Below are 26144 nucleotides of genomic sequence, written 5' to 3'. Positions count from 1 at the left end.
AAAAAACAATATGACATTGTATCTCGCGGGACTTAATAAAAATAACAACAAAATAGTGTATTTATAATTTATCTTTAAAACCAATAATAAACATATAGCACAAAGGGTAGCTTAAGGTGATCAGAAATGGCTGCAGCGGTAATTTCGAAAACACGTTGCTTAGAGTTTATTAGACGTCGTACTGCTGCATTTAATTAAGCTTCATATCATGCTTATTTAATATTTTCCAAAGAAATTTAAACAGCCTTAGTTGAAGGCAAACAGGTATTATTAGTTACTAATGCAATGTAATGTTCGATTGATTAGACTAGTCCTAATAATAATTCAGTTATTCCAGATAAATGTTTGTATTTATTAAAACCATGAGCGTAGATCCCTATGTACGTCCATGATTAAAACCGCCTTCTAGTTGTAATATTACAGTTTGTTTTGATAAGAATTGAAAGAAACAATTGAGTGCTTATTTTACTTACAATTATTTAGTATACATGTATATATTTTCACATATCATCATCATTGTTGTTATATCAATCAACTTTTTATGAAGAGATGTGTAGAGTCTGTCATCAGTAGTGTGGTATGATGTTTTACATTGAAAAAATATTGAAATATTTACAAACAATTTCATTTACTCTTTATGATAATGATTTATACTTAATTTAGTTCATAAGAAGTTATATTGGGTTTATACTTGATATTTTAAAACCTAGAGAATATTCACTATTTAACAGAAAGGTACTTAATTTCATCAAAGATGATTATTGTATGTTTTAAATATTTTAAAAATATATATTCACAGCTACATAATGAAAAGGCTTACAGAAACGTGGCGTCAAAAGAAACCAGTGAAACTGACAGATGCTGTTGCTGAAGAAGAATCAGTGAAAGTGATAAACATTGGGAAAAAGAGACTTGGAATGGTGGCAATTTCATCAACAGGCAGGTAGATATCTCTTCACTCATCTCTTATGATACTAGAAATAAATTTATAGTATTTAACAAGAATTATTTTGCCATTTTACTCCACTTGTATATTTTTAAACAGTAAACTGAAAATCAGATTACTAAAAGAGTTAAGAAAATCTTTTCGAGATTGACTAGCAATGCTTAAATATCCACTGTTATTGACCTAGCTGTGAAACCATTTTTTGTTTCTTTTTTTTTCTTTTTTTTTTTTTTTTTTTTTTTCAGCGGTCATCAGCTTGTCTTATGCTATTTTTTCCTACCTTCTGCTCCTTTGATCACATACATATGTATCTATCTGTGCCTTCTGTTGTGTGCATTTGCATGTAGAAACTTTATTACACCATGGTTAAAATCAAGTAATGACTGTAGAATACCTTAAAAATCCTAAGGATAAACTTTATTTAACTTTAACCGGGATCATTGATTTCAGAACCAGACAGATCAATTTGGAGGACCTGCCCCATATACCAGCAGAAACAAATGTAAGAATATTTTCCTAAAATTAACCAGAAGTAAAATATGGCTTGAGTCAGATTTCCCCTGTGACTTACTAGTGTATGTACTTCAGATTCAATCTTGGACATTTTAGTATAATAGACTTACCTTTGCTGCTTGTTTATATTCTAAATTTATTATAAATTCTAAAGTTCAAGTTGCCCTTCCATTGGTTCTTATATCAGTAATCTGTTTTTGACAAATGGTTGTATCTGATGTCTTGTGATCTCCACTGTTCAGCATAGATCGACAGTAATCTTCAGAGCTTTGGTAGGTGTTGACCAGATTTGCTGTCTCTCTTGTTGGTGAAGAGGACAAGACTGCAAGGGATGATATGGCTCCACACAAGCACAAGCTTGAATTTTTTTTTTCCAACCCTATTGAGAAGGCTATTGACACTGCAGTGTTTAGTCCTTATGAGTCTTTATCAGTTCATGGTCTGCACAGGGATTGCTTTCATCATATGACAAGCTATTCTTTGTTGCTGCCCTCTTTTTCTGTTTTTTGCTTCTGGTCTAGTCTTTCATTTCCTATAGTATAATGCCTGTGTATTCTGGTATCGACTTCAGGACAATTTTGGTTGCTTTTCATTTCAGCCTATTTTTTTGTGATGTCATTCAGTTTGAGCAGGGGAGAGAGAGCATGTTGGACTTTCTTCTACTAGTTACTCTTAAAGGATTTTTAGAAGTTTGTGACATCATTCGATAGAGCATGAAAACCTAAGAACATTAATTCCCAGGTCATCAATATTGTCCAAATAGAACATAAGTTAGAAATTTGTACAGAATTTAAGTTGGAAGCGTGGGTTACTAATTGCACAAAATGCCACTTTGAATGCACGAGAGTTCATAATTATTACTTTTGAAGATTATGTATTGTAATTAATGTGGTTGGTGCTTGTATGCTGCTGGTTTTTAGGCTGTGTGAGTCCTATTATAAAAATTGGAATCCTCATTTAAATGAAAATCAAATTTAAATGACATAAAAGAACAATGTTTTCTTCGACTTTATGTATATCATCCATAGTAGACCACTGACAATAAAATAGCTATAAATTAGATCTGTCATCATTTTTTAATTAGCAGTCATTTCTTACTATTTCTTAGTATTTCTTCTCTGTCAATTGCAGAAAAATGGCCAACTAACGTACAGTTCCTTAATGTCATCATTTGGACCTGATCTTCATAAAGAAATCATTAGTGTTGTTAAATCTGTTCAGCAATCGTATCAGGCACAGTACAAAGAAGAGTCAAATAAAAAGTGTGATCTTAATAAAAATGTCAAGAGATTACAAGCACGAACACATTCAAAGGAAAATTCCAGAATTTCTCAAAGCTTGCAGCATGAATCTATGAATCCAGGGAAAAGAAAAAACCAAAGGAGTTTGGTATCAAGTGAACTTGAGCCGATATTCAAGAACGCAGGTGCATGCCAGGTATTGTCTACACCAACCCAGAGCCCTGCTGACAAGAGAAGAAAAGAAGACTCTTTAGTAAATGCAAACAAAAATATAGAGAAATCAATTTCACAAAAAAAATCATACAGTACGAATCAAGGCAGATCTGCTGGGTTGCCTAAATTGTTTAGTGTCTTAGCATCAAGGCCACCAACAGTTGTGGCACATCCTGCCTCTCTTCACAGATTGAAGAGACTAAATTGTAGTGATGATAACATTGAGGTTGATATGTCTTCTGAACCTGCTTTGGCTAATCCTTGCACAACGAAATGTTCTTCAATGAAGATTAACGTGAATAACAATGCAGAGAAAAACATACCTTTTCCAAACAAAACAAATGAGCAAACAAAGGCTGCATTACCATCTAAAGTTACTGAAAAGAGTGATGAAGAGAATACTATAGAACAGCTGGAGATTAATAAATTTTCTCCTTCAGGAAAGGGAAATGAACCAATTAGGACTGATGCAGTATCAGGACTTTCCTTGTTAACATCAGGCTTACAGGGTCTGGAGCCCTATGTGTCAGAAAGCAGCATGTATAAGCAGAATGAAAATATTCTCAGTATCAAAGAGTTTGGTCGTCATTTCAGAGAAGGCAGGGAGCAGTCAGACCTACAGCTTCAAGATGTAGCTGCTTCTACCCAGGCCAGTAAGAGTCACTTTGTCAAACTCACACAGTTCCTAGTTTGTGCTTTGACCAAATGTAAAAACTTGAGTGCATGCCCTGACACATGCACAGCAGCAAAGATTTTACCTATGTGTGCAATCGTAGTTGGTATTCTCTCTCATTTACTTTTGATTATTGATATTAACTACATGGTTGTATATGAAATGCCAGCCCATTCTATAATCGTTATTCCTTATTGTTCTACTGGCCTGCCTACATCTCACCTACCCACCAACCATCCACCCAAATATCTATTATATAAAACTATATTTTCTTTTATGAGAAGTAAACATCAATATTTAATAGCAACAACAATAATATATCAGCGCTCCATCATAACAGTTTAGTTATGCTTCAAGCACTGACCCATTAATCATTCATAAGACAATAAAGCAATGTAAACAAAAAAACCATACATCAAGACATTTTAAGGAAAAGAAATAAATTACAATAATGAAAAGCATAAAAACTCAAGTTTCTCTCCAAATAACAACCCAGGCTGGATTAGTAGCTGAGGGAAGGCCTATTCCTTTAGATATATAGTAAACATTTATCTTCAGGGACCGATTCAATTGTCTTATGGTGACACTGACCTGCAGGAGAGAATTCAATTGAATTGCTGTTGAAATTTTGAAAGGGCATTCAGCAGACATCTATTTGTGGAAGCATTTTTGTCTTCAAAGAAGAGAAACAACTGCATCATCTTGTCCTGGGAAACAGTTCTTTTCTTTGAATCTTTCAGACCAAGAACAAACAAATGTCCTGTCTCTGTCAGCTTGGGGACTGCCTTCTCCAGTGCTGGAAGCTTACAGAAGTCAAGGCATCACTTCAATGTTTCCCTGGCAAGCAGAATGCTTAACCACTGGCAGTGTACTGGGTATTTTCTTTGAGTCACTTTTAAAAAAAATCTGTGACAGCTTAAATGGAACTGTAGAATGTCTACAGGAATGGGCAGACAATGCCCTAAAGTTAGATAAGAGATATGGCATAAATAAAGATAAGAATAGTTTTAATACTCATTGTCCTTGCCATTCACATTTTTCCACAGAGGGGTATGCTTGTTTTGAGATGTAAGATGTTTGCATTCTTATACTTTCTTTTTATGCCCCCTTCCCTGATTTTATTGTTAAAAGCATTAATGTGGTTTCAGATGGGGGTAACCTTGTATACTCAGCACCAACCAGTGCTGGAAAGACCATGGTTGCTGAACTCTTAATGCTGAAGAGAGTCTTGGAGATAAAACGAAAGGCACTGTTTATCTTGCCTTTTGTGTCTGTCACTAGAGAAAAAATGATATCTCTTCAGGTAAGTCATTTTATCATTTTCCTTAGAAGAAGAAACGGGGTTTTTCTTTTCTTTGTTCATGCAAGCTGGAAAGAAAATGTGACCGTGGGCAGTCAACAGGGAAATAAAGATCCAGACAGGAATGGACATCCAAAAGCAGCGATAAAACAAAGCAATATATATATATGATAGAAATAAAGAAGAGAGTTATCTGCCAGTGAAAGATCCTCAACCATAACTTTATTTTTCTGCTCTTGAGATATAATGATAACCCCAAATATATTTTGCAGCAATACAGTGCTCAGCTAAGTACTTTTTTTTTTTTGTTGTTGCCATAAAATAGACGTGTTTGGATGTTTATCTCCAAGAGTGTTTTGAGATGTTTGTTTCTTGTTTGACAGCGATTGTATCAAGATGCTGGTATACGTGTAGGAGGATTTATGGGTGGTCATAGTCCACCTGGTGGGTTCCAGAGTGTTGATGTTGCTGTTTGCACAATCGAGAAGGGCAATAGTCTTGTCAACAGGCTTATGGAAGAGAACAGAATGGGAGAACTTGGTAAATATCTCTAATATCTATTTTTGTATCTTTAACTACGTAATAATGATCGCCATAGCTAAGCACAGCAGGCAATGGGCAAAGCTCAGTCTACCATGGTCAACCAATAGAGATAGTATTTTAATTGTTTGCAGAAAAATATGAAATATTTTAAGAATCATCTAAATCATGATAAATGATGTAGATCAACAAAAAGAAAACAAAGTAACTGGCTGCTCTATCTAAAATGTTATTAATAAGACATAGTTGTTTACCATATATCAGCACACATTTTTAATAACTTGTGAGATAGAATGTTTGTATAAAACAGAAAGTATAATTTGAAAATTTTCCTTTCTCGAGGGACCAAGAAGTAGTTAGGTAAGGTGACCAGACGTTTCGGGAGCGAAAGCGGGACAGGTGCCGATGATGATGTCGTCACCGACAAAAAACGCCGAAAAAGTTGGGGGGGGGGGGGGGGGGGGGTTGTATCAGCGTACGGTATTCAGATTTTTAAAGACAACCGGGACATTTGATGGACTTGCCAGAAAGCCAGAAAGCAGGACATTGGGCGTCCCGCCCAATATTCAGGCGGGACACGAGGTCAAAAGCGGGACTGTCCCGCCTAATGCGGGACGTCTGGTCACCTTAAGTTAGAGGTGAAAATGGTTTTCTCCACTGAAGTTAACCTGTCAATAAAATCATTGCTTACACCAACATTCGATGAATTCTTATGCTTGCAGGTGTTGTTGTCATTGATGAACTTCACTTAGTTGGAGATTCTAGCCGTGGATACCTCTTGGAGCTGCTTTTAACCAAAGTGTGCTTTTTAGCTCGAAAGTAGGAATCTTCTTTCTTGCCTTGACAAACAACACATGCTAGTTACTGAAATAAAGTATTTTTTAAGATAATTTGCTGTTATGTGAACTGTGACTATCTTGAGATTAAAGGCTTAGCTGAAGTTGAATCTTACAATATTCTTTCAGCATTTTATCATTTAAATGACCATGGTAAGTGACATTGGTTTTAGAAATGAAAAAAAAATGATTAGTGCTTTATGATTTTCTTTACTTTTTCTGAAGTATTTATTTTAAAAATTGTTTTTTTACACTTTTGGTCCAAAGATTCCGAGAAAATGGAAACCAGAAAGCAGTTCAGGTTATTGGCATGAGTGCAACTTTACCAAACCTTGATTTGTTGGCAAAGTGGCTTGATGCTGATCTCTACCACACTGACTTTCGACCTGTGCCACTTACAGAACACATAAAAATAGGCCCAGTTATTTATGATGCCACAATGAAGATGGTGAGAGAAATGGACACAAGGCTGACTTTTCAGGGTGATGAAGACCAGATCATTCCTCTTTGCCTGGAAACCCTCCTGGCAGGTCACTCTGTGCTGATTTTCTGTCCAACTAAAGCTTGGTGCGAGAAAATGGCAGAGAAGATTGCACGGGAATTCCATTCGATTATAAAGAATCCTACGGTGCTGGCAGGGTTTACTGGAGATACAGGTAACAAGACTTATTCAAACCAGTGTTCATGTGTTGAAAGTAAACATTCTTAATTGTTAACATGGGCTTGTGTATGTGTGATCTTTAACCCATGCTACATTTTACTTAGTACATGGTGACTTGGTTTATTGTGCTTAAGCATTTACGCAGAATAGAGCAGAATAAAGTTTATTAATGGTTTACTAATTTACCATTGTCAACGATTTATGTGTGGCTTTTCCTGATACAACCGATATTAATTATTTGTGTATGTTAACAATTTAAAAGAAACTGAAATTTTGAAAATATTTTATTTATTTGACTGTTCAGTGTACCATTGAACTTGTTCCGATAGGATTTATAAGGGCATCAGAAATGAAACAACTTCCTGTTGACCAGGAGGCTCTGCAAAACATTGTTGAGCAGCTGGGACGAAGCGCTGTTGGGGTTGATCCCATGTTAGGCCGGGTTATTGTGTGTGGTGTAGCCTACCATCACGCTGGTAAGATAAACTTAATTTTTTGCATATAGAAATATTGGCTATATTTTTTACATTGTATACATTATATTGTATATAATATAATGTATACATTATATTATATATTGGCTGCATTCTTTAAGTTGTTAAGAGGGCTTTTGGCTGTTCAATTCATTATCTGATTATGTTACTGAAAATTGAAGACCAACATTTGAGCATCCATTTTATAAATAAAGAAAATAAAACAAATTTGAGTCCTCATACCTCTCCATCCCATCAAAGGAACACAAAGGGAAATTTTTTTCCTAAAAATAGCTCTCTCTATTTACAGGTCTTACATTTGATGAAAGGGATATTGTTGAGGGGGCGTTTCGCCAAGGCCTGGTAAAAGTGCTTGTTGCCACTTCAACTCTGTCGTCTGGTGTTAATTTGCCAGCACGCCGTGTAATTGTGCGTTCTCCTATGTTTGGAGGACACATCATGGACATTTTAACGTACAAACAGATGGCTGGTCGGGCTGGAAGAAAAGGAGTGGACACACAAGGTAGTCTTAAAATTATATCACAATGAATACCAATTTATGTAATGACTTTTTCAACATTAAGTCATGTTTTGAAGAGTAAAGAAATGTCAAAAATGTATAGTTTATTACATTGTTTTATAAAGCATTTTGCCAACTTGTTTTATTTGCCAGCACTGAATTGATGCTAACCCATATGCCATATGCATAAATACATTCTGGCTAAACAGACTCCCAAGAGTTCTCAAAAATTGGAAAATGTTTACCTTTAAATAAAGTGTCTCCTTAAAATGATTATAAAACATAAAAAATAATATTATCTTTTAGTTATTGCTACATATATTCATTGTTTAAGCTGTAAGGGCTTCTTATTGCAGGGGAGTGTATTTTGGTATGCAAGGAAAGAGAGAAACAAGCATCTCAAAGACTTTTGCAGGAAAAGTTACCTCAAGTTGTCAGCTGCCTTAGCTCAGGGACAGAGAGCACAAAACTTAGCCACAGCCTAAAGCGGGCGATTCTGGAAGTAAATCAAACCACTAATATGTTATTTGTAGTAAATCTTTACTGCTACACAAGAGATAAATCTTTTCCAAAAGTATAATTTTTACCTCTTGCTTTTTTTTGGAGGGATGGGGGCAAGTCTTTACCCTTTTACAGAATTTATAATAGTTATAGATGCATAATTTATATAGAACATACTCATGCTTGTAAGGAGACGAGAATGATGTGTGGGCAACATATGAAGGACGGAAGGATAAATAACTCTACTGATGACTAATAAAAGACAAATGTAGAAAAAAGCCAAGAGGAAGTGGGTAACAAAAACTGAGGGGGGTTTGAAGATGTATTAGCATTTTGTGGACTTTTTTAATGAGTAATGCATTATCTCAGTTTGAAATTTCACTTAAGTATATCTTTTCCACTAGCAGGCTATTCCTTGTGATTTATCATTAACGTTAATTTTTAATTTGATAAATCAATTTTGATTAATAATTTGACAAAAGAAATGCAGTCTTTTTTGGCTCTTTCTAAAATTGTATCGATAGAAAACTGCTAATAGAGAAAACAAATTCTGTCACTCTGAAAGGTGGTTGTTAGTGGTGTTGCACCTACGCCAAGTGATGTTGCCAAGTATGTTGACTGCACCTTGCTGTCAGCTTCATTACCAAGCAGCAACAGCCATAAAAACACTCTTATCTCGTCCTGTCTGAACTTTCTGGAAGACAATGAATTTGTTCATCTAACTATTGGAAAAAATGAAGGTATGTGTGGCAATTCATTTTTTCTTTCCATTTCCTTTGTCTTTACCACTGCAATCCTTTGCTTCCTAGCCTGCTGTGACAGGTTTTATACTGTTTTGCTGTTGTAATTTTTTCTGCAGTCTACATATGGAACTTTTTTCACTCTACACAGCTGATTCAATCTTGACACACACTGAAATGCCAAATCTGTAAGGCCTGTATATTTGCTGCTGATCAACAGCTCGACTTATTTATTTTGAAAATGTTCTATTCAAGCGCTATCTACTACATTCAGAAGTAGGAAAAATTCTGTCTAGAGTTACATACCTCAACATTTATTTTCTTCATGATATCATGATGATGTTTAAACAAGAAAATAATTCCTGCTGAATGAATCTAACATCTGTTAAATGCTCTTTAGAAAATGAAGAGGTTCAGAAGTACCAGCCCACACAGCTGGGATCAGCAGTTCTATCTTCGTCCATGTCACCAGATGAAGGGCTAGCAGTTTTTGCAGAACTGCAGAAAGCACGAAAGTGTTTTGTGCTGTCCAATGAGCTGCATATAATTTACCTGGTGAGTGAATGAGCACAGAAAGCAAAAAAATTAGTATGAAACTCTGTGGCATATCTTGATTTTAAAAGTAAAACCTGAATGACTGGATGAGCATATTGTGTTCTTTCCACAGGTAACACCAATCTATAACCAAGAAATTTCCTCCAATCTGGACTGGTACCACTTCTTTTACCTGTGGGAGAGGCTTCCACCTGACCAACGCTCTGTGGCAACATTAGTAGGTGTAGAAGAAGGGTTTTTGACCAAGGCAGTTGCAGGCCATGTGCCATCAAGAACAGTCACCCAGGCACGGGCATTGGCAGTTCACAAAAGATTTTACACAGCTCTGGCTCTGCATGATCTAGTTCAAGAAATTCCTCTGTTAAAAGTGGCTGAGCGGTACCGATGTAACAAGGGCCAGCTTCAATCCCTCATGCAGTCAGCTGCCACTTTTGCAGGTGTGATTTTAATGGCTGTTGTTTTTTATTTGGTGTGTTGTGTTGTCTTCTTTCACTGTACTAGATGATATGATCATCGGAGAGAAGGGGCTACACTAGCTCTTTAACCATCAAAAGCTGTTTCCCTTGATAGTGAGCTAGCATGTGCAGGGTGCTCCAATGATGAGGTGTGTTACAGCCCTTTCACAGCTGCAAAGGCAAAGCCAATACAGCACTTTCCTCTTTTTTTTAATGGTTTCAGTGGTATTCACTGGCTCTGTTTGTACTGTGTGCTTTGCTTAGTCACCTTGGGGGCTTGTGTTCAGTTTTCTTCCTTTTGGCCAGTCTGTGTATCGCTTGTGCTACTGGGACTGTACAGCTACAGAGACTTACAGCAAGTGTTTTTGTCTGAAAAGAATTAGTCCACAGCACTTTATCCTGCTTTGATGAGCAAAATTCACTTTTAAATGTCTTGTACTGACACAAGACATATGCTCAAACAGTGGTGCAGTAAAGTTGTCGAATGACCTGCATCACTGTGTATGCAGTGATTGGCTTGAATGTCTATGCCACTTTGATCTGGGAGATACAAATTTGATGTGTAGGACACTTGTTTTAACTGATGCAAAAAAGCTAAAATATACCGATCACCTGGTTCATCAAAGGCAGTTCATTAACAGTACACAGCTCCATGCCCTACTCTGCTTTCCCCTGTGAATAGTGGATTGTACCTTGCTCCCTTCTGTTCAGTAGGATCAGTGTAGTACTACTGTTACTCTATAATATAAGAAAGTTCTACCTTGAATTGTTGGACATGAAAGAAGTACTAGAAAATCTCTGATTTTGTGTCTGACATAAATGCTGGTTTATCTCCTTATCAAGAACATTTTCCTGGCGGCTAGGTGTCCTCCTTTTGAGGAGGGCCCTTGTTCATGTTTTGGGCAGTTGGGGGCTGACCACTCACCTGACACCCCAAAACTCAGAATTGTATTTCCCTTTCAGTTTCTCTATTCCTTTAGTTATTTGAAGAGATGCTGCTGAGTTAAAGTATTTTAGCACATTGTGTTTCATCCTCGCCTTTACCAAACAGCAGATTGCTTTAGCTTTCAGCACTGGTTCAGGATCTTGACACATTTTTTCAAACCTCTCATGCTTTTACTGGCTGCACACCACGTTACCCTCTTATTGCACCATGCACTCACTCTAGGGTTTTTAGACTGTGGGCTTGAAGCTTGATATACTGTGAGCTTTTACCATGAGACTGTGTGTGCATCCTTAGAGGGCAGCTCAGCAAAGTGATGTTTTGGTCCTAGCCAAGGTCATTAATTTGACACTGGCCATTCATGATTCAGTGTTGTCTGCTTCTACCGGATTGCCAGATTGCTGGGCTTCTTTTCTTTCTTATGTCAGGCACAGGCTAGCTCATTGTCAGGGATACATTTGATGGTGATAGAGCTAGTGTAACCCTTAACCCCCTGTGGTCATGTCATCTGGTAAGTCTCAAAGAAAGAGAGTTTACTCTCAAAATTTATTTTTTAGACTTTACATTAAATTATTATAAGCAAACAAAGTAGGTTTTTTCACTGTGTAGATGCAGACCTCAAATATATTTGCACTGTTTTGACAGTTTGTAGAACTAATTTAAAAATAAAAGAATAAATGAAGTTTTAGAAGAAAGGTCTAACATAATGCATCTGATTTGACATGTCAAAGAGAAGTGAAGTATAACAGAATACTGATAGCTTATTCATGAAGTATACCAAAGGTAGATAGCTTGTAAGTGAGCCATTATAACTGTTTTGGTGATGTTGATTTTCTTGTAAAAAAGAATCTAAATAATTCATTTACAATTTAAGCAGATTTTAAGCACATTTAAGGACCATTGCATTGTTAAACATTTCTTATTTCCATTTACTTTTGGAGACTGATAATAGATTGCAGCCTTCAGGTCCCTTATGATAACAAGTGAGGGTATGGTGTCTGCAAGTAATTTTGGTGAGGAAGTATGTGGGAAGCGGATAGCTGAGTGATTAGAGCGCTGGTGTCCAAACTGGGAGCGCGCTGGTTCAATGCATGATTAGCACAGCAGACTTCTCCCAGTGGACCCAGCTGGTAGATATTTTGACTCCATACAGGCTTGGGGAAGGTAAGGCAGCAAGGGAGAGGAGATGAGCAACATCCTCATATGAAGCTGTTCCCGAGAAAAGTGCAATCTCTAAGACCTCACCACCAATGACCTGAGAAGGTTATGGTGTGACCTTTACCTACATGGACAGTGAGAGAATGGATTACAGCATTGCCTTTTGGGTAAATAAGTAATACTAAAATCTTTTTTAGGGTTTACTGTAAAGAAAGTATTACAGTGCAGAGAATATTTTTTATGCCAGCACAGAGACAAACGTTTGTGAGCTCTTGTAATAAATGTCATGTTTGTTCATACAGCGGTCAATTCTATTAATTTCGTGATATTTATATGTGACAGGCATGGTGACAGTGTTCTGTGCACGCCTGGGATGGTCCAACATGGAGCTTCTGTTCTCCCAGTTTCAGCAGCGCCTGACTTTGGGAATCACTCGTGAATTGTGTGACCTAGTTCGAATCCCTCTGCTGACAGCTGGCATGGCGCGCATGATGTTTAATGCAGGCTACCAAACGGTGACTGCTGTTGCCCATGCACAACTTCCGGAGATTGAGAATTTGTTCCGCAAGGCTTCTCCTTTTCAAAGGTAGCTATGAAAGTGATTTTCAAAACATAAATATGGATTTGAGAAATGTGCATGGGTGCAAGTTGATGTATATTTGCATCTATAGGGACCATTTTTTATAATGCTTTACCAGCAGAGTTGCTCATCCATAAGATGCAAAGGAGTTTATAAGATTCTCAGTTGAAATTGTTTGAGGTTTTATTCTCCTCTCCTACCTTCCTTTTGAAATATTGGACATTGTTTTGGATCAGAAACAGAAAAATGTGCACAGCAATGCACATTTGTTAACATTATCATGACCTTTTCTCTAATGTCCTGTTTTTATGCATGTAAAAGAGTGTCACAGACTTGAATAACACTGTTGCCTTTCACGACTGGTTTATTACACACTGTCTTAGCGATAAGACCTTTGATACTAAGGCAAATTTTCTTTACATGATTTGGAGCTCACGAGATTTATGCACATTTCTGCAAGATGGGAAAAAAGGATTTCTGTGTTTTTCTTGCATGCTATAGTTATTTTGTTGCAATTATTATATCATGAACAATGAACTAGAAAGGAAAGGGTTCTTAACTATCAGATCTTGCTGCTGTTTGGGGGTTTTTTGTGGTTACTAATTGCCACTTTCACATGTGTTACTTTTAGCAATGTTTTATTAGATCTGTAATGAATGATACTACATGTTAATGATACGCAATGCGTGTAAACTGCTTTTCAGCAACAAAAAACAAGAGGGAGAAACAGACTGGGATCTTAAACAACGGCAAAGAGCATGCATATGGCTAGCTGGCCGAAAGGGCCTGTCAGCACTTGAGGCTGCAATAGCCATAATCGATGAAGCTAAAGCTCTCATACAAAATGAGCTTGGCGTCAAGATTAGATGGGAAAATGATGGTGAATCGTATGATAAGAGCCTGTCTGAAAGTGCTTCATTTTTAACAAATGAACAAGTATCTGTGGTTGAAGATCAACTAGCAGAGAGAAAGCTGTCTTCAGGAAGTTTTGAAAGCTTTGCTTCAAGTAGTTGTGAGGAAAGAGACAAAGCATTAGCATGTTTACAGTGTCCAGCAGCAAATAGTATTTCTCTAACCATCAGGAGAAGCTTGGAGAGGTCATTGTCCTCCTCAGGAATGAAGACAAAACATGGATTGTCGCAACACAAGTCAATTAAAAGAAGCAATGCTGGTGGATTCATGAATAAGACGAAAAGAAGAAGTCCATCTTTGGGTTTCCGATGCCCCAACCCCCAACATTCTGTGAGGGAGGTATCTTTTTATGGACAGAAGGTGGTCAGTCCTCCAACATGCTTACAGAAACAGATACAGAGCTGCCCAATGCTTTTGTCTATGCAACCCAGTGAGGCCAAAACTTTGTCAGGATCAGTAGAAATATCTAACAAGAAATACAGGAGAAGGGATAGGAGACCTCTAGTAGAAAATTCACAGCATGACTCTGACAGATTACCTGGCATCTCAGATGAAAACAATACTTCCAAAATGTCCATGGATTCTTGTCCAGAAGTTTATCAGCCTCAAAATGAACAGGTATGTGAAACCAGCTGTTCGTTGTTGTCTCCAGAGGGTACTGCAGCAGAAACAGGAAATGTACAAGATGCTATCAAACATGGTTATAGTGAACCAGGTCAGGAAGAAAAGGAACATAATAAGACTCTGGAAGATTGCTTTGAAGAGAGTTTTGTTCTTGACACACAAACTGTCAAACTATTGACAGGTAACAGTAGTAGGGTTAGTAAGGATTCTGATGAACCATGTAAACATGTGGATCTTGGAGCTGTCACCCATCTCAAGACAAGCCAGAAAAATATTACTGTAGGTCAGGATAAAGCAGACAGGAAATGTCCCAACAGCAGCAATGACTGTCAAGAGAAAGTAATTGAAAACAAACCAAAGAAACAGATGAAAATAGGTGGAGGTACAGGGCTTCCTACAATTATTCATGCCAATCCTAAGGCACACACTGGTAGTCCACAAAAGGAAGACAGTCATTTCTATCGCAAGAGCAGTGAAAACCAACCATCAGAGTGTCTTCATATAGCAGAAGAATTGCGTCTGCATCCATCAATAACAAAACAGCACACAGATGATTCCTGTAAAGGATGGTGTCATTTACAGCCAAATGGCATTTTCCCACAGAATAAGTTTGTTGAAGAAGAAATGGTTAGTGAGGTCCTGCAAGAAGAACTGCTAGACAAGGAAGAGGCAGATGACAGAGATGCTTCCTGGACTGTAGATGTTGGGGAGGAGCAGTCAATGAGCTTTATAGCTGCCAGCAACTATGATCGAGTAGCGTGCCTTGAAGAAAGGGTGATGGAAGATGAATCTCATTGCTCAGGGAATCTCATTAATTCTTCCTACCAGGACCTTGGCATTGGTCACTGCAGTGGCCTTGATCACCCATTTGTTGCCAGCAGAAGTCAAGAGGAACTCACTGTAGATTGTCCAGTAAAAAAGGAAGGCTGTGGCAATGGCAGGACAAATGTTACACAATATGCAGACTACAATGATCAAGAAGACATAGCCCTAGCAATGAATTTTAGCAATGACTCCTTTGCCTTGCTGATAAGTAACTCAGATATGAAGACATCAAGCCCTTTAGATAAGAATGGATTGAAGGATTCAGTTGCAGATTCTGAAGAGAATGCAAGCTGCTTCGGAGATTCATTTACAGCATCTCTTATGGACAAACTTATGGATAATAACATAACTTGTGCACAGGATGAGCAGCACATAAGAGATGCAGTGAGTAAGACTGTCTCTGGAGGAGCTGCAAAAGAAAATAAAACAGCTGCTGGAGAATGTCCTGACTTTCAGGGTCATGGAGTGACTAACAGTCCACCAGCTAAAAAAGTTCTAAAGCAGACCCCTACATTGAATGTGTACCAGCTAACTGACAAGATTCCCAGGTCAGACAGGTCAGGGGATGGGTCTAAAAGCACTACTCCACAGAATGACAGCGACTTCGTGCCACCAACACCACCCGAGGAGCAGTATTCGCAGTCAACCCCTAAATTACGGCCAAGGCCATTGAGGGCATGCAGAAACCGCCTACCTGTAGAGGCCTCCACAAGCCAAGGCAAAGCACTCAGAGAGTGTCAAGCCAAAAAAGATAGTCAAAAAATGATGGACAAAAGGAATTCTAAACAACATGAAAAGAAACAACAGTCAATCTCAGACAGATGCAAACGCAGAACTCCAGTCAAGTCAAACCAGTATTCATGTTCCATCACCAAGAGCCCAAATAATGTAGGACACACTACCCAAAGCCAAGTAAATAGTTTTAATGAAAAAGCTTGGGATGCTACAAAACACACACAAGGAAATAAAGATTTTGTAGATTTAGGCAAACAGGAAAGAGAATCAGATGGTGCCGCAATTTCTCAGTTATCCACCCAGGAGTCATTCACAATCATCGATGTATGTGCAAATGCTTTGCTCTTTGCAACATTTGTGGCTGAGTGGAAAAAAAAGAAGTCATATGCCATCTCTCTCGCCTGTGATAGGAAGACCTTGGCCAAACACCCTGGAGAAGGCATTGGTGGAAATTTTGTGAAACGTAAGTAGCTTAGAACAAATCTCTTGGTTTGTTTAGTAGTGCTAGAAGTAAACCAGAGCTGTCACAGCAAGCTTCCTACACAGTAAATGCAGGTCTGATAAGCGAAGATTGTCATCTCTCTTAAATATGACCTTCAACATAAATGATTTTTAGTTCCCTACAGCCGCTTTCAGGATATGATGCTTTTGTAGCCATAAAAAATGTGTAACAAATTTGGATTTAAAGAAAATAAATTGTGACCAGTCATTTGTGTTCAGTATCAACATTATGCTATTTAGGATTACCTGAAGCAATAGTATCAAATGTTAATAGGTCTGAGTGTAACATCATTATTAAGAATAGTAATAGTAATAAAGGCTGTTTGCGACGTGCCATTTCAGATTTTGTTAACACCATGATCTTTTCACTTTTCTGTTGCTCAGATTCTTGTTTGTAGAAGGGGAGATAAACTAGGGATGTTTTTGCCTAGGTGCCACATCCGATGTTGACTTGGAAGTTTCACCTCAAGGTACTCAAGGCATTGAGATTCCTGGTGATGATGAGAGGGTGGTAGTTGGTTTAGCTGTGTCTTGGGAGCACCGTGATGCATACTACATATCCTTGGAGGAATTTGGAAGCGGAGGTATTTGACAAACATGTAACAGATAATAACTGACAGCTTCTTTTGAATATATGCACCATGTGGTACACATTCTGTGACTTGTGTTGTGCACTGTTTTTAGCTTGGTCTGTGTTTTGTGCACACATTCTCTCTCTCTGTCCCTACCTGTGCAGGTGTGTGAGTGTGTATGATGAAGGGGTGCTTGCCTGGTGTGCATAGATGTGCAGCCAAGATGGTGCAAGTATTCATGAAGAAATACAGATTTTTGGTTCACCTGCATGAGCAACTAATCTGGTTTTGATGTCTTGTTTGGTAAGCAGTCTTGAAAGCCATCATTAAAGGCTAACCCAAGTAAAAGAAAAAAATAAAAAGAAACATATATTTGTGAGTTACAAAAAAATACATGCAGATTTTTTTTTTTTTTTTTTTTTTTTTTAATTTTTTTTTTGTCATTGTTGCTGAAAGGCGTGAGTGAACAGACCAAAATTATTTATATTTTTGATGTCACTGAAGGCAGCAGCCGGTGGGACAGCTTGAAGCATATACTAATCAATGAGCCCACAGCGTCACAGGAAATAAAGCCTTGACCTCCTTTAAAAACTCAGATGAGCACAATTCAAAAGCTTTTATCTCATGTACAGAATATATTTTTTCTACTCCGATTTGGGGAATAAGTATCTTTTAATGAACTAAACACAGTCATTTGAAAATACTAGTGTCTTTCAAAGCCATTTCTTACCTAGTTTTTTTAGCACCTAAATCCAATCTGTTCTCCAGATTCCAATACTTGTTTGGATGACACAATGTCAGCGCCACCTATTGATGATTCAATCATGATAGAGCAGAGAATTCAAGCTGTGAAAAACATTTTGAAGAGTAGCTTGAGGCAGACTTCGCCATCCAATGTTATTGTTTATGATTCAAAAGCAGTCTACAACATACTGGTCAAAACAGTAGGGGCTGTATTTGGCCACTGTCAGGATCCAAAGATTGCAACATGGCTTTTGGATCCTGGAGGCAAAGAAAGGAGTCTGCATGGACTGGTGACCAACTTTTTACCAGAGGATTTGGGCCTTCTGGAAGGTAATCAGAGGTGTCTGTGCCATCGCTCTGTGCGTGTATGTGTGCCCATATGTCCTTTATTTTGCTGATAAAAAAATGTTTCCAAAGCAGAAGCACAATTCTGAAATTGATGTAACTTTTATTACAGATTTGTTTCTTCATTCCATAACATTTAGATTCAAGTACATGTAGTGCAGTTTTTGCATGTTATTTTAATTTGTTTCTGTAAGCAACTATTAAAATGCTTTATCTTAAAAGCAGATTTCAATCACAATGAATGACAGGCTCAGCAATAACCCTAAATAGCAATTGAAAAATTCTCAATAAAGTGGGATTCACCACACCTTACATGTGTCAGATGGTCAAATTCTCTTTGACTTGATACATTTAAATTAGATATAACCTTGATTGCAGTTAATGGTGTGACTAATCTTTGCAGTTTTTCTCATGGAATCTAAAATTTAGGGGAATTTCCCATGCAAGTTTTTTAGTGTTTCTTTGTGTGGATACTAGAAGGTTACTGAAAATCATTCCTTGATCCTGACTATCATTATTTAGGCATAGGTGGAGGTTTCGGCTACAGTAGTTTGGGACTGACTATTGCCAACACCAGCTTTGGCCGTATGAGGGCTGCAGTGGAGAGCATCATCAGTCGACGTCTTATGGATGTTTTCTGGAGAAAGCTGACAGATGATGGACTGGACAGGGCATTCATGGAGATAGAAATGCCATCTGTAATCACCATGGCCAGAATGGAGCTGAACGGAATTGGTAAAACGGACAAGTAGTTTTTCTTTCTAATTGAACACTACATTCTAGAGATAGTTCACCAAAAGATGTTTGAAAATTTCAAAATCGTTGTTCTTGTTTGCTACAGTGGGAAATGTGTGTTTGACTGGTTCAGATTTTGTGCAGGGTTTAGTGATGAAGAATTTGAAAATCAAAAGACGCTGATGATGGCGAGATTGTCCTTTCTAGAAGGTGAAGCCTACAAGCTTGTTTCTCATCCTTTTTCCCTGACTTCATCTGAGGACATTGCAAAAGTAGGTGTGCTGCTCATGAAGTGGTGTATTATGCATGTGTGTGGCAGATTTGTGCCTAAGTGTTTTCAAACATGTGCACATGTGTGTACAGTCATGTGTAACTCAATGACAATGATGAGAGATTCTGAGAAATATGTCATTAGGCAACATTGTCTTTGCGCAAAAATCATACAAATACAGTCATGCGCTAGTTACCAATAAACTGCATATACCACAGTTACAATGGGACCAGTGTCATATATGTATATATATGTCATTGTTGAACAGAACATTCTGTCTCGTACCTCTGGGGTCAGATATAGACATGCCTGGGCCAGAGCTTCCTGGCTGAGAAACAGTTTCTTTTCCCAATCAGTAGCCCACCTGAACTAATAGTGCAAGTAGTGGCACTTGCAAGTGTATGATTGGTATTTGTTGAGGAAATAGTGACCATCAGCCTGGTGCAGTTTCAGCAGAATAGCTGTCACCTAAGTTTGAGGAGCTGAGTGTAGTACAATGTTAGCAATATAATATGATGCGCCTTATATTTTCAGACAAACATGCATTATCCATCTTTTTTTTTTAAATTTTGTGATTTATGCTTTTCAAGGCTTTGAGGGTTTTGAATTTTCCACCAAGAACCAAGTAGAAAACAGGATTTTTTTCTTTGTTCAGATTTTGTATCTGGAACTCCAGCTTCCAGTAAATGGAGACCCCAGTACCACAAAACCCATTCGAACTCTAGGACCAAGCCGCAGAGTGGCTGGTCACCAGAAGGCTGCGTTCAGTACCTCAAAAGAGGTGCTTGAAAAACTGAAGTCCTATCATCCCCTTCCTGCAATGATCTTAGAATGGCGCCGCATCAGCAGTGCATTGACCAAACAGGTTTACCCACTGCAGAAAGCCAAGGAATGGAACAATAGGACAGCAATGTTCCGGATCTTTGGAGAGTGTCAGCTCCACACTGCCACCGGAAGAATAAGCATGTCTGAGCCCAATCTCCAGAACATACCCAAGGACTTTGAGATCACTTGGTCTGGTATGTACACAGTTTGGGTGAGATTATACAGATGTTTTCAAGGCTGCCACATTCCCAACAAAAGTGCAGTTAATGAGAGCAGAAAAGAGTTAATAGAATGTAGGTTTGTTGCAATCCCATGCATGACAGCATGCAAAAAAAGTCTCTTACGGCCAATGAATATTAGTAATCAAGCATGTATCTGCATGAGCATAAGCAGTGAAATTTAGCATAAATAAATTTAGACCTTAAAATGACAGTTTTTTTTGTTCTTTAATTTATAGTTTATCTATTTTATTAGGTGAATTGCATGCATTCCTAGGTGATTTCAAAAGTCAGGGTCTTATTCCAATAGAGTTAACACAACTTAATTTTACATATTTTATAGTGACCATGTATAACACTTTGTGTGAGTGTGTGCTTGTGATTTCTATACGTTTACGCTGTATTTTGAGAAGTCAGTAGTTAAGGGAAAGATAATGCTGTCAGACCATTCTCTGTAAATTCTCCCTTAAAACCATTGTTAGATATTGTAAAAGCTTGGTCCCCTTTCCTTCATTCCTTCCAAGATGCATGTGGATGTGTGTGTGTGTGTTTTTGAATGCATGGATGTCTGCGTACACATGTACACATGTACAAGTACACATTTTCATTGACTTCCACAACAGGGTGTTTGTTTTCCTGATTTTGTCAACATTTTTGCAGCAGATATTATTGAAGAAAGTCCTAAACCTGCATTTAGCAGTGTAACATCCAAAACAGTTCACTACAAGACAAGGGCGAGTAACTGCAAACTGAATGCTATTCATGGGGCTGTTCCCCAGACAAGACTGGTGAGCAATCCAGCCACTGCCCAGCATGTGTCAGTCAGTATGAGGCATGCTTTTGTACCATTTCTTGGTGAGTTCTTTGCTACTTATTTCTATTTCCTTTTTTTTAGGTTGGGGGGAAGATTTAGCAAAATGATTTTTGCATATCATCAAACATTTTTAGCTGGTCTGGTTTGGCCCTGTGACCCGGTACGACATTTAGTCAGACTATAATTAAAGATACCTTGTAGGATGGTTGATGCTACGGTGGCCAGAGGAAGAACTGGCTTATGAATATGGAAGAAAATCTGTCCATTCTTATGCAGGACCTATATAAGGAAACGTACAAATGTAACCTCCTTGCTGGACTGTCAGTAACATAAAGCCAAAATCTGTAAATAAAAAAGTACCACAAAATCTCAGTACAGTACACAACTGTTGCGAGTGTAAGTAAACTCAGTGAATATTATGTTTTAGTAAAGTTGTTTCTTTGATTTTAACTGTTATTTTTATAAAATGGTTATTTAAAAGAAATGATTGGGGACTTTTCAAATCTCTGCTTTACGACTGTATCTGAGTTTTTATCTGCATGTTGTTTTATTTTTAGGTGGTGTCATTGTCGCAGCCGATTACTCTCAATTAGAGCTTAGAATTATTGCTCACTTGTCTGACGACAAAAAATTGATCAGTATCTTGAATGATGATGGAGATGTGTTTAAGATGATAGCTGCACAGTGGAAACACACTGCTCCAGAGGCTGTAACAGCTGAGCAGCGGCAGCAAGCAAAACAGGTAAATCTGCATGCATGCTTATAGTGTGAATGCATTTTGATAATGTGCATGCATATTTATCTATAAAAAAGTTTTAAGTCTTTGTTAAGTATACACCTGTGTGTGTGAAAATAACCATAACAATCAATAGAAATATTGTTCATTTGTGTTTTATTTATTGTTCTATGTTGCCAGACAACACTATTATTTTTTGTGATCTGGATTTTATTCTGAGTGGGCAGAGAACTTAAAAACAGTCAAAGCTGCCTGCCTAAGTTGCCAGGAAAAGCAAATGGAACTCCTCGTGGCAATCATTAGTGAAGAGTACAACCTCTGTCTTCACAGAATCAGCAGTTACCTTGTTCATATTACTTTGTGAAATGTTAATGTAGATCTAGTTAGGTATTTGGGCTGTGGGCATACTGTTCTAAACAATTTGCTTGCTTTAGTGGCTGAAGGAGAACTTTACACATGTTTAAAGTCTCTATTGTGTGGGTATCTTCTTTTACAATATTTGATGTTGCCAAAGGTGTGCTATGGCATGTTGTATGGCATTGGAGCCAAAGCGTTAGGGGAACAGCTTGGTGTCGATGAGAATGATGCAGCAGCTTTCATCGAAACATTCAAAGCCAGATATACAGGTGAAAATGCCCTCTCTTTTTTAATCTGATTTAAATTTGATTTATACAGATCGTCATTGCACATAGCAGAAAGTTTTGTAATTTGAGTCTGCTTTGATTGATTATTATTTCCTGTTGTTGGTTTGCATGGATCATCTGCTATGTCTGGTGTTGTGTTGACCTGCTACAGAAGCATGTCTTTAAATGGCATCAGGTATGCAACATATGCCCTATTGTCTGTCCATACACATGTGTACACATGCATACTTGCATGAATCATGCACAGGTACGCATGCCCATGCACTTTGCACATACACCTACACATGCTGTCTTTTTCAGTTTGCTACCCAAGTCTGTCCCTCTGGGTATATTCATTCATTTATCCCTTCAGTGGTACCTATTGGTCCGCCAATTGTCACTGTGTAGAAGCATCCTCAGGCACTTGATCACAGATGTGTAGATTCTCTCTGTACTGACAAGCACAGACCATGTTCACAGCCATACAGCAGGATAAGAACTACAATGGACTTGTACAGTCTGGGTTTGGTAGCAAACCTGGTGGTGTTGCTGGGCCTGTTCTGTTCACACCAATTTGGAGAATATACTGCAAGAAACTTTTTATGACTGTCACATCGCCATTTCTATTGATGGGAGCCCCCCTTTCTATGCTGTCTATACTTTGCAGATGATATTGACCTCATAGCAGGCACCAACAGCAAACTACAAGATTTTTTCAACAGATTGACAGACATCATGAATGCATGTGGCATGGAGAAAAACACTGACAAGAGCAAAGTCATGATTAACACCAACAGCCCAAATGTCCTTGTATATGTGAGCACATGCGCATGCTTGAACAAATCACACATTTGGCATCCACATATCACTAACCTTAAACCTTCACGTACTATTTTTTTTTCCTGGGTCGGTACCAAGGTCTTTTCCTTAAAGTATATGTTAATGTTTCATAGATTTGATGCATACATGTGTAATGAATAGTATTTCAACTCTGGTGTACATTTCTTGTTGTGCACTGCTCTCTTGTTTTCTAGGCTTGCGTGTCTACTTGAGAAAAACAGTGGAAGAGTGTCGAGAAAAGGGTTATGTAAGCACAATATCAGGACGTCGGCGATATCTCCCATCCATCACAAGTATGAACCCTCATGCTAGAGCACAGGTAAGGCATTTGGCTTTACCTATCATCCTGTCTTCCTTGTGGGCATCATTCAGGATACTGCAGGGTTACTGCATGTGAAACTATTTGTTTACATGTATCAAATTACATTTAAACACAAACTATTTCTAAACATTATATATATATACACACATTATTATATCCATAGATTGTAAATCTGTTATCTGTTTCATATTTATTCTTATGCATACTTATAGGCAGAGAGACAAGCTGTGAATACAACTGTGCAAGGTTCAGCTGCAGACATCGTGAAGACAGCCACGAACAAGATAGATCAGAAGCTGATGAACATATTTCCTGCGTCAAAGCACCCCCACACGCTTAATAATTCTGGTAAAGGACTTGAATTTTGAAACTTTTTATTGACCAAGGAGCTGGCGATGTAAGGGCAATGTTGCTCTGAAGAAGTGTGTCAACAAAACTTTTAATCACAAATGTTTTCTTCATATGCTCACGGTCCATATAAATATTTCTCGTGTACTTCAACTCTTAAAAGATTTACTTATCTTTGAAACGTGAATGCAAGCTGGATTTTATTTATTTCAGCAACAAAAGACCTGCGTGGTGCCTTCTTAGTGCTTCAGCTGCATGATGAGCTCATTTATGAGGTTTCTCAAGAAGATGTTGCTCAGGTGGCTGGTGTTATCAAAGAGACAATGGAGAAGGCAACATCTCTCAGGGTCAAACTTCCTGTCAAGGTCAAGCTCGGGAGTAGTTGGGGACGTTTGAAGGAACTAGAGATCTGATGAAGGGGGTTGAAGGAAGAAAGTGTTGCATGCCTGTCAGCATTTGATGTGCTGTATATGAGACCAAAGGCGTTCTTGCCTGTGCTCATTAAGGTGTCCCGAGCAATTAATGTACCTAAGATACAGCACTTAAAAGACTCAGTGATATTTTTTTAAAAATAAGTAGTGGGAATAAATTGAATAAATTATATTTTTGCTCCTTTGCAATAAATTAATTATTGTCTATTTTGGCAGTATCTAACATTTTTATCTTTTTACATTAACATATATATATATATTTGTAAATTATGAATGCTAATTGTAATATACTATTCTCTTATACTGAACCTTTTTTTCACTTGTAACAAAAATTGTACAGAATATATTTTTGTAATGTTCCATTGAAAAGTGCTAAGGTTGGTATTTTAACTTATTTTACACTTTTCATTTATTTCTATATATATATGTGTGTGAGGTCCATTTACTATGCACACAAATATTTGTGTTTATACATATAAAGCCTTTTTACTACTTTGTATTTTCATGATAAAGATGGAAAAAAAGCTGTTACATATTATCTTCTTTCTCTTCAGCCAGACAACTTCGTAAATTATCCTTAGCAGTTTATTTACTGTGAGAGGAGCTATCTTAACCATCAGGAGATAAAACATTTTAAACAATTGTGCAGTCCTTCTGATTCACACAGTACTTAATAGCGAATTTAACCGTCCTCTAAAAAACCTTTTGAAATGTTTCAGAGATCATAAGACATTGTAAAACAATTTTTTAACAGTATGCAATTGTGAATACTTCTAAATACATTCTTTTAAATACACTTTATATTTATATTTCACCTTTACAACCCACGTGCAACAATCTGCAATAACTTTTTTTTTTTGTCGTTCGCCTCTTTTATCACACTTGGAGACCAGCTCTTGATATGAAATTGGTGGTCTTCTGTAGAGTCTCCACTGGCCCGTACAGCTTGTTGTGCAGGGTCTCCGACTGTGGCCACGTCTCTTCCCTCAGGGTACGGAGGTTCCTACAGTCCTGTAGGATGTGTTCTGCAATTACTGTAGTAGAAAATTTATTTTTGTGCAGTGTATTTATAAAAGTGGGTGTTGCAATATAGTTTGTAATTGATGAAGTTTTTTGCAGCTCCTTTTATAGCTTCTGAAATTGGTATCTTTGCTGTAGGATACATAGTTTTACTGTGACACCAAAAACGACTGCCTGATGCTTTGTCACTAATTTTTTTGTGAAGAAATATGTTATTGTTTGAGTTTCTTTGTAGTATTGTGAACTGTCAGTTTCGTTTGTGTTTGTTTATTTTATATTTTTCACAGTACATTGATCTCGCCTGCACATGGGAAATACACTCTGCCTAATAAATTATTATTAATTCATTAAAGTGTTGACGTGAATGTGGCGATATGTATCCTCTATTTCGGAGAATTATGCATGCATACGACCTTCACCCAGCACGTTACGATCTTCACCCAGCAAGTATGTTAGGCCACTTCCAGTTTTGCTTTTGCTCGTAGCATTCTTCAAGCATGAGGGCTCTTACAAATAAAAAAGATAATCGAATTTGCTGTGTACCTCAATGTACAGTTAAGGCCTATAAATGTCCAACATTGTCCTTCCATGACATTCCAAAGGATGAGCAAATGATTCCTTTGACCTTGTGTGGTAGCTTAAATCAGTTGTGGACTATAGCTGTTCTGCTTCTTCTTCTCGTTCGCCTGGCTGTTCTGCTTACAAACCTAAAGCCTCCTCTTGTGACCAAATATGCACCAAATGCCTCGTACGATCGCAATACAGAGATGTAGGCTTTATTATGCCACCAGTTATACATCTTAAAGTAACACCAAGAAAATGTTTAAGGAAAATATATCTGTATGTAATATTATA

At 37.7% G+C, this 26144-nt stretch overlaps 1 protein-coding gene across 2 annotated transcripts; it reads left to right on the top strand.

Moving 5' to 3' along the window:
* Positions 1-44: 44 nt before the first annotated feature.
* LOC112566227 (DNA polymerase theta-like) lies at positions 45-25636 on the top strand. 2 transcript variants are annotated; one of them, XM_025242273.1, is made up of 28 exons: positions 45-264; positions 800-943; positions 1397-1448; positions 2591-3566; positions 4327-4461; positions 4735-4889; positions 5270-5426; positions 6149-6245; positions 6530-6918; positions 7253-7399; positions 7707-7919; positions 8273-8418; positions 8983-9157; positions 9558-9712; positions 9825-10149; positions 12611-12854; positions 13553-16407; positions 16877-17029; positions 17786-18091; positions 18629-18841; positions 18986-19113; positions 19768-20131; positions 20819-21010; positions 21527-21711; positions 22220-22331; positions 23363-23487; positions 23703-23838; positions 24052-25636. In XM_025242273.1, the coding sequence occupies exons 2-28, from the start codon at positions 807-809 to the stop codon at positions 24249-24251; spliced, it is 8472 nt and encodes a 2823-aa protein (XP_025098058.1). In that variant the 5' UTR covers positions 45-264; positions 800-806; the 3' UTR covers positions 24252-25636. The 2 variants fall into 2 exon arrangements, with proteins under 2 accessions (XP_025098058.1, XP_025098057.1); XM_025242272.1 differs by having other exon boundaries at positions 20816-21010.
* Positions 25637-26144: the final 508 nt, after the last annotated feature.

Source organism: Pomacea canaliculata, linkage group LG6 (genome assembly GCF_003073045.1).
Source record: "Pomacea canaliculata isolate SZHN2017 linkage group LG6, ASM307304v1, whole genome shotgun sequence".
NCBI lineage: Eukaryota > Metazoa > Mollusca > Gastropoda > Architaenioglossa > Ampullariidae > Pomacea > Pomacea canaliculata.
The sequence above is the reverse complement of the archived record's forward strand: the minus strand, read 5'-3'. Positions and strand labels throughout refer to the sequence as shown.